The sequence below is a fragment of the Schistocerca nitens genome, chromosome 4 (assembly GCF_023898315.1).
Source record: "Schistocerca nitens isolate TAMUIC-IGC-003100 chromosome 4, iqSchNite1.1, whole genome shotgun sequence".
In the NCBI taxonomy this organism is placed as follows: domain Eukaryota; kingdom Metazoa; phylum Arthropoda; class Insecta; order Orthoptera; family Acrididae; genus Schistocerca; species Schistocerca nitens.
Window position 1 is genome coordinate 471,084,975 of NC_064617.1, and position 14,860 is coordinate 471,099,834.

Below are 14,860 nucleotides of genomic sequence, written 5' to 3' on the forward strand. Positions count from 1 at the left end.
ATGAAGATTTGGAGGCAGTTCTCTTAATTGGGTGCAGCAATACCAAACCTAATACAAAGTTTACTAATACAATACATTGTTCAAAATAACATACCACTCCTTCGATAGGTGACGTACAGCTTTAATGTGGGCAATGGTGTCATGCTCAGTATGGCGTGCCTCTTTTGTCGTAGCAGGAAGTGTTGAGTCATTGACTTTACTTCCCTCTGTCAGTGACTCGTGGATGTGTAATATTTACACGTCCCGTCTCCAGAGCCGTTGATTTTCTCATTGCGTTTCTTCATGGTTGTCCACAAATCATCTCGTACTAAAATTTACTTCTCTATAAAAGGAAATATGGTACAGTAGACAAAAGGAAGAATAGAACTTAAGTTAGTGTGGCATAACGCTGACCATCTGTTCAGTTAGGACTTCTTACTAATCTATTTGAAGAAAGACGGCAAAGGAAATAGCCAGAGGCCTATTCGTCATAACGATGCCAGAATACTATATGGGTGATTCAGAGAAATGACGCAAAACTTAAGCCTAGATGGTTAAACGTGGGCTGGACCACTCTCCTTCCGAGAACGAGCACAACACAGTAACTACTTTACGGTTTCGTTCGGGTTGTCTCCAACGTATTTTATTGCAAACTGGTTTTCATCAGTATATATAATACACTCCTGGAAATGGAAAAAAGAACACATTGACACCGATGTGTCAGACCCACCATACTTGCTCCGGACACTGCGAGAGGGCTGTACAAGCAATGATCACACGCACGGCACAGCGGACACACCAGGACCCGCGGTGTTGGCCGTCGAATGGCGCTAGCTGCGCAGCATTTGTGCACCGCCGCCGTCAGTGTCAGCCAGTTTGCCGTGGCATACGGAGCTCCATCGCAGTCTGTAACACTGGTAGCATGCCGCGACAGCGTGGACGTGAACCGTATGTGCAGTTGACGGACTTTGAGCGAGGGCGTATAGTGGGCATGCGGGAGGCCGGGTGGACGTACCGCCGAATTGCTCAACACGTGGGGCGTGAGGTCTCCACAGTACATCGATGTTGTCGCCAGTGGTCGGCGGAAGGTGCACGTGCCCGTCGACCTGGGACCGGACCGCAGCGACGCACGGATGCACGCCAAGACCGTAGGATCCTACGCAGTGCCGTAGGGGACCGCACCGCCACTTCGCAGCAAATTAGGGACACTGTTGCTCCTGGGGTATCGGCGAGGACCATTCGCAACCGTCTCCATGAAGCTGGGCTACGGTCCCGCACACCGTTAGGCCGTCTTCCGCTCACGCCCCAACATCGTGCAGCCCGCCTCCAGTGGTGTCGCGACAGGCGTGAATGGAGGGACGAATGGAGACGTGTCGTCTTCAGCGATGAGAGTCGCTTCTGCCTTGGTGCCAATGATGGTCGTATGCGTGTTTGGCGCCGTGCAGGTGAGCGCCACAATCAGGACTGCATACGACCGAGGCACACAGGGCCAACATCCGGCATCATGGTGTGGGGAGCGATCTCCTACACAGGCCGTACACCACTGGTGATCGTCGAGGGGACACTGAATAGTGCACGGTACATCCAAACCGTCATCGAACCCATCGTTCTACCATTCCTAGACCGGCAAGGGAACTTGCTGTTCCAACAGGACAATGCACGTCCGCATGTATCCCGTGCCACCCAACGTGCTCTAGAAGGTGTAAGTCAACTACCATGGCCAGCAAGATCTCCGGATCTGTCCCCCATTGAGCATGTTTGGGACTGGATGAAGCGTCGTCTCACGCGGTCTGCACGTCCAGCACGAACGCTGGTCCAACTGAGGCGCCAGGTGGAAATGGCATTGCAAGCCGTTCCACAGGACTACATCCAGCATCTCTACGATCGTCTCCATGGGAGAATAGCAGCCTGCATTGCTGCGAAAGGTGGATATACACTGTACTAGTGCCGACATTGTGCATGCTCTGTTGCCTGTGTCTATGTGCCTGTGGTTCTGTCAGTGTGATCATGTGATGTATCTGACCCCAGGAATGTGTCAATAAAGTTTCCCCTTCCTGGGACAATGAATTCACGGTGTTCTTATTTCAATTTCCAGGAGTGTATAAAACAATATGTTTAGTTACTGTTTGGACAGCTGTGAAAAATCTTATCACGACTTCTCTCAGACCGAGCTGAAAACCAATCCTTGAAATCGGACTCATTTTATTCTTAGCTTTTCATTTCAGAAGCCGAATCCATTAGTACAGAGCTGCATTTATCTACATCTATATTTACCTCTGCATATACGTCTGTGCTCTGTAGTTCACTGTGAAATGCGTGGTAGAGGATATTTCTCACTGTATAATGTTTTTGGTTTCAATCCACTCCATTCGCGTATGAAACAGAAAGGAACGATGACTTAAACGCGTCTGTGTGCGCTGTATTAACTCTAACCCTGTGTTCGCGGTTCCTACAGGACTGCTGCCTTGGTACTTTGTAGTGTACTCCTAGATTTCTCATGTAATACCAGTTCTTGAAACTTTCAAATGTCTTCTTCAGGCTGTTGTTATCTTCGGATAAATGCTTTAGGAAACTCATGATACTAAGCAGCATTAGAACAGTTTATTTATTTACTGCCGGTTTCGATCAACGAATCAACGTTATGAAGACAAAAATGACAACAAGACCTCAATGTACAGAAATCATAAAGAGACGAAAATACAAAGCCGAAACTTACCAAAAATTGACCAATACGAGTCACATGTCAGTCATGCCGAACCATTAAATTGCATTAGCTTTCAAGCTCATGAATAATAAAAAAGAAGACAATAATTATCTCCTATCAATAACCACCGGCATCCAAACACATAGGAGACTGGACGTATGTAGTCTGGACATAACCTGAGTAGCCAAAGGAATCTTAATCTCAAAGATAACACCACAAAGATGTCTAGTCAATGTGAACCATGACAGCCAAAGATAATTTTAAGACAGAAAGCACACATAATAAGAAAGATCACAGTAAAGTAACAGTAATATGTGAACAGAAGAGGATAATCGTATGGCCATTTGGTCACAAGTATCAACTATCAAAATTATTTTCTGTGCAATTAACATTATGCACACATTACAATGGGGATCGGGATGAAATGAGAATAATGTAACCTGAGACAAAACCTGTGAAACATAATTAAAGAAAAGGTGCCAATAGTGTGCCGATAGTATATATATAATATAATTTATGAGTACAATGTACAATTCGGTGTATCACATGCCCCAACTGCAGGGACTCTGGAACAAATGATATATGAGTAAATGATTAAAGTTGAGGCCCCCAGTATATTACTGAGAAGCTACATGATCATAGGTACACGAAAAAATTAACCGAGGTTAACAAAGAAGAAAAAAACGTACACAGTCTTAAAACTGAATAACTTAACAAAGAGCACCTTAGTGATAGTATGCAGAAAATCTGTCTCCAAAAGCAAAATTACATGTCCATCTGTGGGGCAAAAATAATGTGGCACATGATATCCAACTTATAGACAAACAGGAATTATATCGAATACATTTCCCAAGAGGGATCACTACACGATATCAAAATGTGTTAGACTAAAAGGTGAGTGTGGAACATCAAACAAACAGTATATGAGGTTATAATATTTAAAAAAAGGGAGAATCGGGGTGATCTGGATTAGGCAATTAAACATTGCATACAATGGGACAAAGTGTGTGACCAACAAATGGATAAGACAAGGTGGGAAATGTATATAAATTAAAAAATTTAAAATCAGTTTTCAACAATTAGAAATCATTAACAATGTTTAATAAAATCTTTGTTGTTATCAGTATTTTTTACTTTAAAATTACGTTTGTATGTCATGGTTCATATTGACTGGACATCTTCATGGTGTTATCTTTGAGTTTACGAGTACTTTCGGGTTATATCAAGGCTAAATATGTCCAGTCTCCTGTCTGTAATGATGAGGGATAGTTATTGTCTTCTGTGTTATTATTTATAAGATTGACATCTAATATGATATTACGGTTCAACATAATTGACATGTGACTTGTACTGGCCAATTTTTCGTGTCTTTATGACGTTTCGTACAATGAAGAATTTCTTTATTTTTAATTTTTTTTAACGTTGATACTGGTATAGCATGATGGTCATCGACCGAAACCGGTTGTGAATAAATAAACTGTTGCAATGAAGCCTGGCGTCAGGAGTTCCTTGAAACTTTGTAAGCGGTTAATTCACGCCTATCTGCAAGCGTCCGCCAATTCGGTTTTTTCGGCATCTTCGTGACATTCACCAGTGCGATACAGCTGTGACCATTCGTGTTGCTCTACTTTGTTGGATATTCGATATCTCCTGTTAGTCCTATTTCGTATGAGCCCCACACACTTGAGCAGTACAGTAGGCTGTGTCGCACATGTGTTTCCTACAATAAATGCGTTTTCCCAGTATGCTTCCATGGAGATATAATAATGGGAGGTGGCGCTACAGACTTCCGCTGTACATTGCTTTGAAGCCAGTGCCACCACGTTGCTAGGCTCTAAACATTAGCAGACTACTGTTTACAATTACTTCTTGTTCTTAATTTCCGCTGCGTCTATGCAACAGTTGTTTTAAATAGTAAATATTACAGTGCTTTCCCGAACAACACAATGTCAGGAAGGCGTCTTCAAACGTTTCTTGGTGTTAAACGCTTATTTGATGGAGTAATACGCTACATTTGGCCTCGTTAATGCAACTTTCTTTTTGTTGCACATTTCGAATGACGAAGAAGTGAAGTATGTGATGTGAAAAGGCTGCTTTCGTAATCCAGCATTTTCGTTAATATGCGACGACGAGACTGATGTTCCGTCTGCGCCCTCTTCTCGAAAATGCTCAGGACATATTTTACTACGTCTGGGTGGTTTGCAGCATTAAATTCTCACAGTCTTCGACTTGAGGGCTCTTCGAGTTGATAGAAAATCTAAAGTCAATTATAGAAATAAAACTACTATCGTAAAAGTAACCAGCGCATCTGTAATTCATGTATATAAAAGAAAATATCGCTTGAACGAGTCCAGTTATGAATGAAATGTGATTCCTTTACACTTTTAGACTATAATCAGAACGACTAATGAACCTGTAAATGATGAATGCTGGCATTTTGTATCAAAAACCTTCGCCTCAAGCTAATATTTGGGATAGGACTGCTGATATTAAAAAAAACTGTGTTTTGTAAAGAGCGAAACTGTACATTTCAGGCCATTTAACTCAAGATGTCAATATCTGCACCGCATCCCTTAAGTTAATGAGTCCTACTTCTTTAAAAAAAAAGGTATGAAATCCCGCCACGTCGTCCGCTGTCACGTCATTCACGATTTCAGAAGAAGGTGATGTTCTCATACGTCCCTTGGGCTCCGCATATCGAGCCTCAGCTGGAGGGTGCCTTCATCTCAGAATCTCCTATCGCGGCGCTCGTCGAGGGCCGTTTCCACCGAGTCCCCATCATCACAGGCGTCACATCTGGCGAGCTGGGTGCGTATTATAATTCAGTATAATGTGAAACTTAGAGGGTATGTGACGTTATGGCATTAGTTACTAATAGTTTGCTGACATAGATGACATTTCATGAACTGAGTGGCTGAACTTCACGGGAAAGGTCGCCCTATTTGAATATGTGCCGTGAGTGATGTCCGAATGTTACTGATAGACGCGGATTCTGGCGCTAGTGTGAACACGATACCTAGCAGCCTGTTACAGAAACGTGTGTGGTGCACAAGGCAGTAGGGCGCGAGTTACCGGCTTTCAACGTTGGGTGACAATCAGTGTATGACGCATGGGTCATAGTACTGAATATCAGGCAATACAAGAGAATTCGTGTCTCCGAGATGTACAGTCTGTACTGTCAGTTTTTAGCAATGCAGAGGTAATGTTTATATATGCATAAACAGTCGCAGAGAATTCTCTCAAATGGTTGACCAACGGACGTCACGTGGCCTCCACTGAGCCACGCAGGGCGATCGGCGGTATGGTTGAGCCATATCGTCGCCGACTGTGTGGCGACAAGTGCACCGCATAGGCTTAAGCAGCCGACAACACTACACCTTTGCATGACTTTAGCCATTCACGAGGAGAACACGGCAAGTTCCACAACCCGATTTCCCAGAAACTTCGCTTAGTGGAAGAGGAGCTGAAATAAGCGAGCACATGTCTTCGCTTGTTAGATACTCGACCGTTTCTGAGAAAAGGACCTTCAAAGTTTTTGACGTAATTTAGATGCCTTTTAGCGCACGCTTAGGTCCACCCATCTAGTGACACACTGGCTAATGTAGCCCCGTTTCACTTTTGCATCTCATGTTCGAAACCGGATTATTTTTCATTTTATTTGTTCATTGTCTGCCTATGTCCTTTGATGGTTACTGCACTAACGTTTCTTATCAAGTTAGGGGATGCGAGGACTTTACATTAATTGCAAAATTACAGCTGGATTACATTAATTATGCAATGTATATGTGTATAGTATTTTCAGAGGGTTAGTAGGACATGTTCTGAGGCATCAAGGGATCACAAATTTAGCATTAGAGGGCAGCGTGGAGGGTAAAAATCGTAGAGGGAGACCAAGAGATGAATACACTAAGCAGATTCAGAAGGATGTAGGTTGCAGTAAGTACTGGGAGATGAAGAAGCTTGCACAGGATAGGGTAGCATGGAGAGCTGCATCAAACCAGTCTCAGGACTGAAGACCACAACAACAACAACATTTTCAGAGGTTACAATCTCTCTTAATTCTTATATTTCATTACTAATTAACATATGTCATTCTTATCCTTATCCTTCATGAAGATTTGGTGCGTTCCTTAGATGATACCGATCATAAAAACATTGTAAACATAGAAATTCCGAACAGCACAAGCATGAGGCAAATTTTCCACAGCGATATATCGTGGTATGATTCTTCACACGTAGGGAAGAAATGTCGTTAACATTGCAGAAGTTAAAGGCGTTGGCAATTATTTTGCTGCAAACCAAGCATAACTGTTCACTTTTCCGAAAACTGGGGGCCGGCCACTGTGGCCGAGCGCTTCTAGGCACTTCAGTCCGGAACCGCGCTGCTGCTACGGTCGCAAGTTCGAATCCTGCCTCGAGCATGGATGTGTCTGATGTCCTTAGGTTAGTTAGGTTTAAGTAGTTCTCAGTCTAGGGGACTGATGACCTCAGATGTTAAGTTCCATAGTGCTTAGAGCCAAAACTAGGGCTTGCAGTTGATCATAATCAAGATACACTACAGGAATATCGTCCAAAACAAATTCAAATAATTATTTTATCCATTTATTGCATTTATTTTTTTAAATTTATTCGTCAAACGTGCAATTAGTAAACGAATAGGGAAACGTTGTTTCAATATATGCTGGAAAAAATTGGTGTAGTAATATTCTGTGGACATGGGTAGATAAATGAAAAACAAAAATAAAAATAATTATCGGGTTTCGAATACCGTGAAGCCGCGATGCTAGCCACTGTCACATTGCTTCGGTCGAACTACTGATTCTGTAAAAGGCACACAAAGTAATTCGAAAACATGGACTGTCGTTTTCTCAGAAATGGTCAAGCCGAGACCGATATTCGCTTATTTTCATCCCTCTTCCACTGTGCGAAGTTTTTGGAAAATCGAGTTATGGCACTTTCTGCCTTCTCCTCGTCAATGTAAACTACTATTTTCATCTCTTACACAGTCTGATCAAAAGTATGCGGACGCCCCTGTGTAATTCGGAACTGACCTTTAAACGACAAGAGAGGCCAGGCTGCCAGTATGAAAAAATGTTCAAATGTGTGTGAATTCCTAAAGGACCAGACTACTAGACTTACACACTACTTAGACTAACTTATGCTAAGAGCAAGACACACACCCATGCCCGATGGAGGACTCGAACCTCCTGCGGCGGGAGGAATGGGACGGGGTAATCCGTGACATGGCGCGAAGACCGCGCGGTCACACCGCGCGACCCAGTATGAAACAAGACGCGAGTATTTTGGTCAGCAGAGAAGTAGTGTCAGCAGAACAAGATCACAGATTTCTAAAGTCGAATAATCATTAGCAGAGGCGCTGCTAGAGGGGTTCAGGGGCTCCGATCCACAACGGGTACTTCCTCCGAAGGGTGACGAAACTTGCTAGTTTCTATGGTATCAGTTGTCAAAAAGTGCTTTTACGGGTTTTCGTTCCTCACACTTCTGTGAGCGGGTGGAAAATTAGAACGGATTGTTCCTTACCCTGTTGCACCCATATGCGCATTCTACCAGTAAAATAGCATGTAAGCAAACATTATTCTCACACAGTACTTGAGACAGTTATGTCAATGATCTTAGTATGATGTACTGTGGGGCACTGTTAATATAGTTTGTCAGTAAGTAAACAAATTTTACAATTTGACTGGGCTTTGAAAGTTATTGTGCTCTTATTTTTTTGTGGTAAGTAGAGTTTTGAGATTGTAAAATAAAGGAAACGTACACCTTGTAATTGTAAAAAAATTACGTTATGGCTGGAGGAGTCTCCTGGATTAAAAAAGAAAAGTTCCGCAAAATGTTCAAATGGTTCTGAGCACTATGGGACTTAACTGCTGAGGTTATCAGTCCCCTAGAACTTAGAACTACTTAAACCTAACTAACCTAAGGACATCACACACATCCATGCTCGAGGCAGGATTCGAACCTGCGACCGTAGCGCTCGCGCGGTTCCAGACTGTAGCGCCTAGAACCGCTCGGCCACTCCGGCCGGCCCGAAAAATGTGTTACTGAATATATGTACCAATGTAAGCGGGATTATAGTTTCCTTCACGACCAGATTTCAACAAGAAATCGATACACGTTGCCAAGCCATGGATTGTACATAAGATCGTTTTGCCTTTTTCAGAGCCCAGCAATCTGATTAAAACATCGGTAACAGAACTTATCGCGATTGTAGAAAGTTTAGTTAATAATATCTTACAAGATTTCTGAAGATGGTATCCTTCCAGATTTTTCGACGCCTAAGAAGGTTCCTGAAAGTTATCGAAGTCCCCAAATTAGAGTCTCTTGGTTGGATGTCATTAAGACTGTTACAGTGATTCAATACGAATGTTCAGAATCTGTTCCCAATATCACTTTGGCGTTAATATTTTTCTTACCTTTGTGTGTTTTTGTAGCGTCACGCGAAATTAAGAATTATTTTTGGTTCTCCTAAAACAAGACCAGGAAGACTTTATGTACTGACAGACAGGGGCCGTCTAGGACTGTGGAGGGTGGTTGTAACAAAAAACATGAAATCTGCGGTAGGAATCACTCGCGAGTTCCAAAGTGTTAGCAGCAGTCCACCTACTACAATGACTGTGCGTAGGCTGAAGAGAATGGGGTAAAGAGGTTGAGCAGCTCCTCGTAAGCCATCCGTTTCTCTTGTCGGTGTTGAGCGATGCATGAGGTGTTGTAAACAGCGGCGCCACTGGACAATGGATGACTGGAATCGAGTGATTTGGAGTGATGAACCACGCCATATGGTGGGGCAATACGAAGGAACTGTTTAGGTTTGGCGAATGTCTGGAGAACATTATGTGCCGTCATACATACGAGTAGTATCAACTGTGAAGTACGGAGACGGTGATGTTACGGTACGAGGAAGCTTCTTGTGGTTAGGAAATGATCCTCTCAGAAAACGCTAAATGCTGGAGGGTAGGAACACATTTTAGAGCATTCTGTACTTCGTACGGTAGAGGAAAAACCCGGAGACGATGATTGCTTGTATCAACACGACAGTACACATTGTCATAAAGCAGCATTTTTGAGACAATACATTGTGGAAACCACGCCTGAAAAGTACTTGCCTGCTTGGCGTCCTGAACTGAACTGAGTGGAAGAGCTTTGGGATGAATTAGAGCATCGACTTCACTCCAGGCCCCAGCGTCTTACATCATTACCTTCTCCAGTTGAGGCTCTTATAGAAGACTGAGTCGTCGTACCCCTATAGAGATTCAGATACCTAATTAAAATAACCCATAGTAGGGTTCAAACTGTCATAAAGGCGAACTGTGGGCACTCCTCATGTTAATGTCCTCTAATAGCTGACGACATATTTTTGATCAGATAGTGTATGATCAGTAAAGTAATTTAATTTGAACGTATTTCTTTATCATATTATTGTTACCAATAGTAATGCAACATTAATCTTCAGGTTACGAAATGGCAACAAATGCTGAGAAAGTCAGCTATCTGAACAGCACGTTTGTTGAGTCTGTGGGCCCCAGCCTACACCTCTCGACGGCAGAGCAGCAGCAAGAAGCAGCACGCAAGTTGCAGGAATTCTACTTTGGCGACGAGACCATCTCTGTAGACAATCCGGAGCCTATTGTGAACGTAAGTCTAACTAAAATCTTTATTTACAGAGAATGCAAAACGCAATAATTACTGTATCTTAGTGTGCCTTTGTAACAGTGTATACCAGTATGTGATAAGAGAGTCGGTAGAGCACTTAAATTGCAATGGTGTCTTCAACGTCGAGATAACATGTATCACACTTGTTTATAAAAGTCAAGGAAAAGTTATAAAAATAGCTGCTGAAGTAATTACACGTCGAATGCGATGAAACCCAACAAAATATACGAGGGTTGAAACTTTAATAGTGGCAATATTTATTTACAGCTCGTACAAAATAGATACGTATTTCAAAGTTTTACTGACCTTCAAAGTAGTCAATAGCATTGTGTATAACTCGTTGTCAGCGATGTGGAGGTCGTAGGATACTCTTAGCAGTCCCAGTTGTGTTGAAAGTTCGAGCGGCGCGGTCTATGCCCAAGAAATTTGTAGCAGTTCTGAAGAAATGCCGTGAAGTGTTTCCTTCAGTTTAGAAATCAAGTTGAACTCACGAGGGCTCAAGTCAGGTAGTGCAGTAGGTGGTATAGCACTTAGCAGCCCCATCAGTCAAACAAATCAGTAACAGGTTGCACTGTACGTGTCTGAGCATTGTCCTGCAAAATGATGGTTAGGTCTTGCAGAAAGAGTCATCCCTTCTGTCTCTAAGCTGGTCGTAGGTTGTGTTCCAAAAATGAACGGCATAGAGACAGAAGAAATGACACTTTCTGCAGGACCTGACCATCATTTTGCAGGACAATGCTCAAGCACGTACAGTGCAAACTGTTACGGATTTTGTACGAGCTGTAAATAAATAGTTGCCACTATTAAAGTTTTAACCTTCGTAGACCACGGAGCACCAAACTTATCTCATGAAAAGATATTCGAACTTAACACAATAGCGATCTCTAGTTAGTAACGTGAACTGCAAGGAGAAAATTAACGTGCCGTTACGTAATTTCGACTTAACCTTTAATTATGACAGCAAATTTGCGACTGTGACTAAGACTAACTTATTACGTCAGTTTTTAAGACGTGGAAGCTTACTGATGTGCCTCAAGCAAGCGTCCTACGTAAACAGTATTTCGTCCAGTGGTTTACTCTGAGTCAGTTCTGTTTGCTTTGTGGTAGTTGCTCTGTTATTAGATGTGTTAGCTCTCGCTCTTGCATGTTACGCACCAGTAGGCAAACAATTACGTATTTATCGTTTTCTATGTTTTCTTCGTTTTTAATTATTAAATTTCGCACGAATTTTTCTGTTTAAGGGGTGTAATCTAACGTTTTTGTAACTGTGAAGTGCACATTCATGCAGTTTATAGCACAGTTCTCTTTTCTTTTGAACGGCCAGCTACACAGCTCAGCAGGACTCAGCCTCCATTTGTGACACGTCATGAGGGTAGGAAGCTGCGTATTTAAATTTTTCTGTGTGCTTTTATAGTTTAGTTTCTATGTTAGTCGCTCTAGTATGGTAGGATTTGTGCAGACTCAGTAGGAGGTGGCCACAGTTCGCGAACGGTGAATGCATTTTTTGAGACGATTAGTCGTCTTCAGGCTCCTGCCTCAGAGTGTAGCGGTGGTGGAGAACTGGCGCGTTGCATCGGACACCTCATATGTCTATTGTTTCGCTTATGGGCTATCTTTTTTGTTTTTGTTTTTTAATTTTTTTCCCTAGACCTCTGCTACTGCAGGCGTTGGTCCCTATCACCCCTACTGTCCCCAGGAACCTATCTAACCTAGAAACAAAAATAAACCTAGTGTCACCGCCACTTTCACGCTAAAAGCTAACTAGGACGTTTGTTTGCCACCACTTCAGGCTCCGCCCACGAACAAAAATTAAATACTCCACTGATCATTTTATTAAAAAAAGGAAAGGATAAAGGAAGGGGTACAACACTTTTCTTAAATTTTATTTGTTTCCTTTTTGTTATGTTTTTATTTATTTGTTTTATTTCTTTAGTCTTCTCCCGTGGGTGTCCACAGCAGCCAGACGGTAGGATGTCCAGGTCGTCTTCTCGTTCAGCGAGGTTGAAACACCCTGTAATTACCTTTGATGTCTCTCATCAGTCCAGCATGTGCTATATCGTCAGTCTCTTCTCACACCCGGTACACCCACTGGAGGCCGCGTAAACGACGACCCAAGTAATTCGCAAAGAGCGAACCATACGACGAATTGCGCTGTAAAACCGTGTACTTGCTCGTGAAATGGTGCCAAAAATCTAACAAGCCTGTAACGCCCTCACTAAAAAAAAAAAAGTTTGACAATGCCGCACCCTCAATCCACACCGTGGCTTTATGACGAATAGCAGGGTAGTAAGTGACGTCGGGATGGCTCAGTTCGATGGGCTCTACCGACTGAGGCGTCCGTCGCAGCAACAATGCCAACATGCGCCGTGTCAAGAGCCAGCAGCCAGCAGTCGGTAGCCGTATCACAAACGAAACGGTGTCGACAGCGGCGCATCTGGAACAGAGAGTGTCCTCGGCAAGACGTATAATGTATGAAAATTGCCGGTTGGGGAATTTTTCAGTCTTTATCGCATACCACAGCGCCCTCGCCGCTGTGGGAAGGAAAGGCGAGTGTATGTTACTCTAAACCCACTCCCAGCCGACCGGCGGATGTCGGCCTTCAGTTACGTTAGCTGGCAGTGTCCGTAGAAAGTAGTGGTAGGAGTCCTTGGTTCTAGGAGCCCGCGTGGTCGGTAGAACATCCAAGAGATATTCATGTCGAGCAGACGGCTGCGAATGTGACACAGTGTTGGTGCAATATGTCCAACAGGAATCGGCGGCTGGAGGTACTGAAGCGCCACCTCCTCGATCATCGTAGCAGGGAGGGTGTCCTTGTCCGTAGTACGTAGGCGATGCGTCGTCCGCAGAAAGAGAGCGCGCGCTATATTGTGCACGTTTATCATTCCAATGCCGCCTGGATGTGTAGGCAACGTTAGTGTCTCGTAACGGGTCTTGAACATCCTACCTTTTCTGATGAAATGACCTAAGGTCGCCTGGAACTTGGCAGCCACCGTAGCGGCCATTGGGAGAACGTATGTGTAATCATTAAGTCTCGGAGTGAGGTAGACGTTGACATAATGTACCCGCATGATCAAGTCAAGTGTTCGAAAGGCTCGGAGACGAACTTCTGTGCAGATCACATTAAGAAGTCTGCGATACATAGCTGCTACTGTACGTTGCACGTTCCCATGAAAGGTCATTCCCAAACATTTCATCGCCGGGTAACGGGCACTGGCGTACTCCTATTCAGTCCTCTGTCCACATCCATGTAGTGCTGCTTCCTTAGGTTGATAAGGCTCCCGGCCACCTCGTCGTATCGCTGAAGCCACGCGATTGCTGTACATACACAGGGGATAGGCAAAATCATATGAACAGTGGCAGTAATGGGATGGTTGTGTTTGACAGCCAACAGCGCAGGTAAGGCACGTGTCGCGCTGGACTGTGCGTGTTCAGTACGGACTAGGCATTAGTGCAGGTTGTTTACGAGTAGTGCACACTTCGTACTTGCAGTCAGAGGCCGAGATCGACGTGCAATGAAGACCTAACAGAGTTCCAAAACGGCAGAGCTCAATAGCCATCTTCGGCGACCCCGAATCTATCGACTGTCAGCCGAGAACTCCATAAAGCCAATATTCATGGACGAGCTGCTACACTGAAACCATTACTGACGACAATCAACGTAATGAAGCGTAAAACATTGTGTCGGGTACATATATCCTGGATGGCTGACCAGTGGAAACACGTCGTATGGTCCGACGAGTTAAAGTTTTCGTTATTTCCAATGTCGGGCCAGTTTTATGTCTGGTGAACGCCAAAAGGAGCCTACAAACCTGACTGCTTTATTCCAATGGCTAAGCATGGAGGTGGAAGTGTGATAGTGTGGGCAGCCATATCATGGTATTCTGCTGGTCCCATCATTACTCTCAAAGGCCGTGTTACAGCCAATGATTATGTGAACATTTTAGATGATCAGGTGCACTACATGATTCAAATGCTGTTTCCCAAAAATTTCAGAATGATAATGCACCCATTCACACAGCCAGGACAGTACAATTGTGGCATGAGGAGCATTCAGCTGAAATGCAGCGTCTTCCCTGGTCACCACAGTCCCTGGACTTGAACATTATAGAACCCTTGTGGGTGGTATTGGAGAGCAGATTTCGGAGCAGATTTCCGCCTCCCTCGTCACTACAGGAGTCAGAAGAGACTATACAATCATTATATGCCAGTATTCCAAGCAGAATCGCAGCTGTATTACGGGCAAATAGGGGTCCAAACCCTTATTAATAAACCATTCCCAAGTAAGTACAAGTGTTCACACCATTTTGCCTATCCTCTGCCGACCTCGCCAAGAAAACTACATCGTCCGCGTAGAGACAACATTTAAAATGCACAATGCGGAGGCGAATGCCCTCCAAACACTTTCATAGACATTGAAGTGCAGGCTCGAGGGCGACGGCAAAGAGAAAGTCTTACAAAGAGCATCCTCGTTGCACTGAGCGCTCAGTAGTGAAAGGTGACGAGCGG

The 14,860-nt window shown here is 43.8% G+C and overlaps 1 protein-coding gene across 1 annotated transcript in view; it reads left to right on the plus strand.

The window, feature by feature from the left end:
• LOC126252034 (juvenile hormone esterase-like) overlaps nucleotides 1–14,860 on the plus strand; it is a 126,648-nt gene that overhangs the window by 85,615 nt on the left and 26,173 nt on the right. Inside the window, exons 6-7 of the mRNA XM_049952819.1 lie at nucleotides 5,341–5,491; nucleotides 10,155–10,336. Of these exons, the coding sequence (XP_049808776.1) occupies nucleotides 5,341–5,491; nucleotides 10,155–10,336 (333 nt within the window). The remainder of the gene's footprint in view (nucleotides 1–5,340; nucleotides 5,492–10,154; nucleotides 10,337–14,860) is intronic.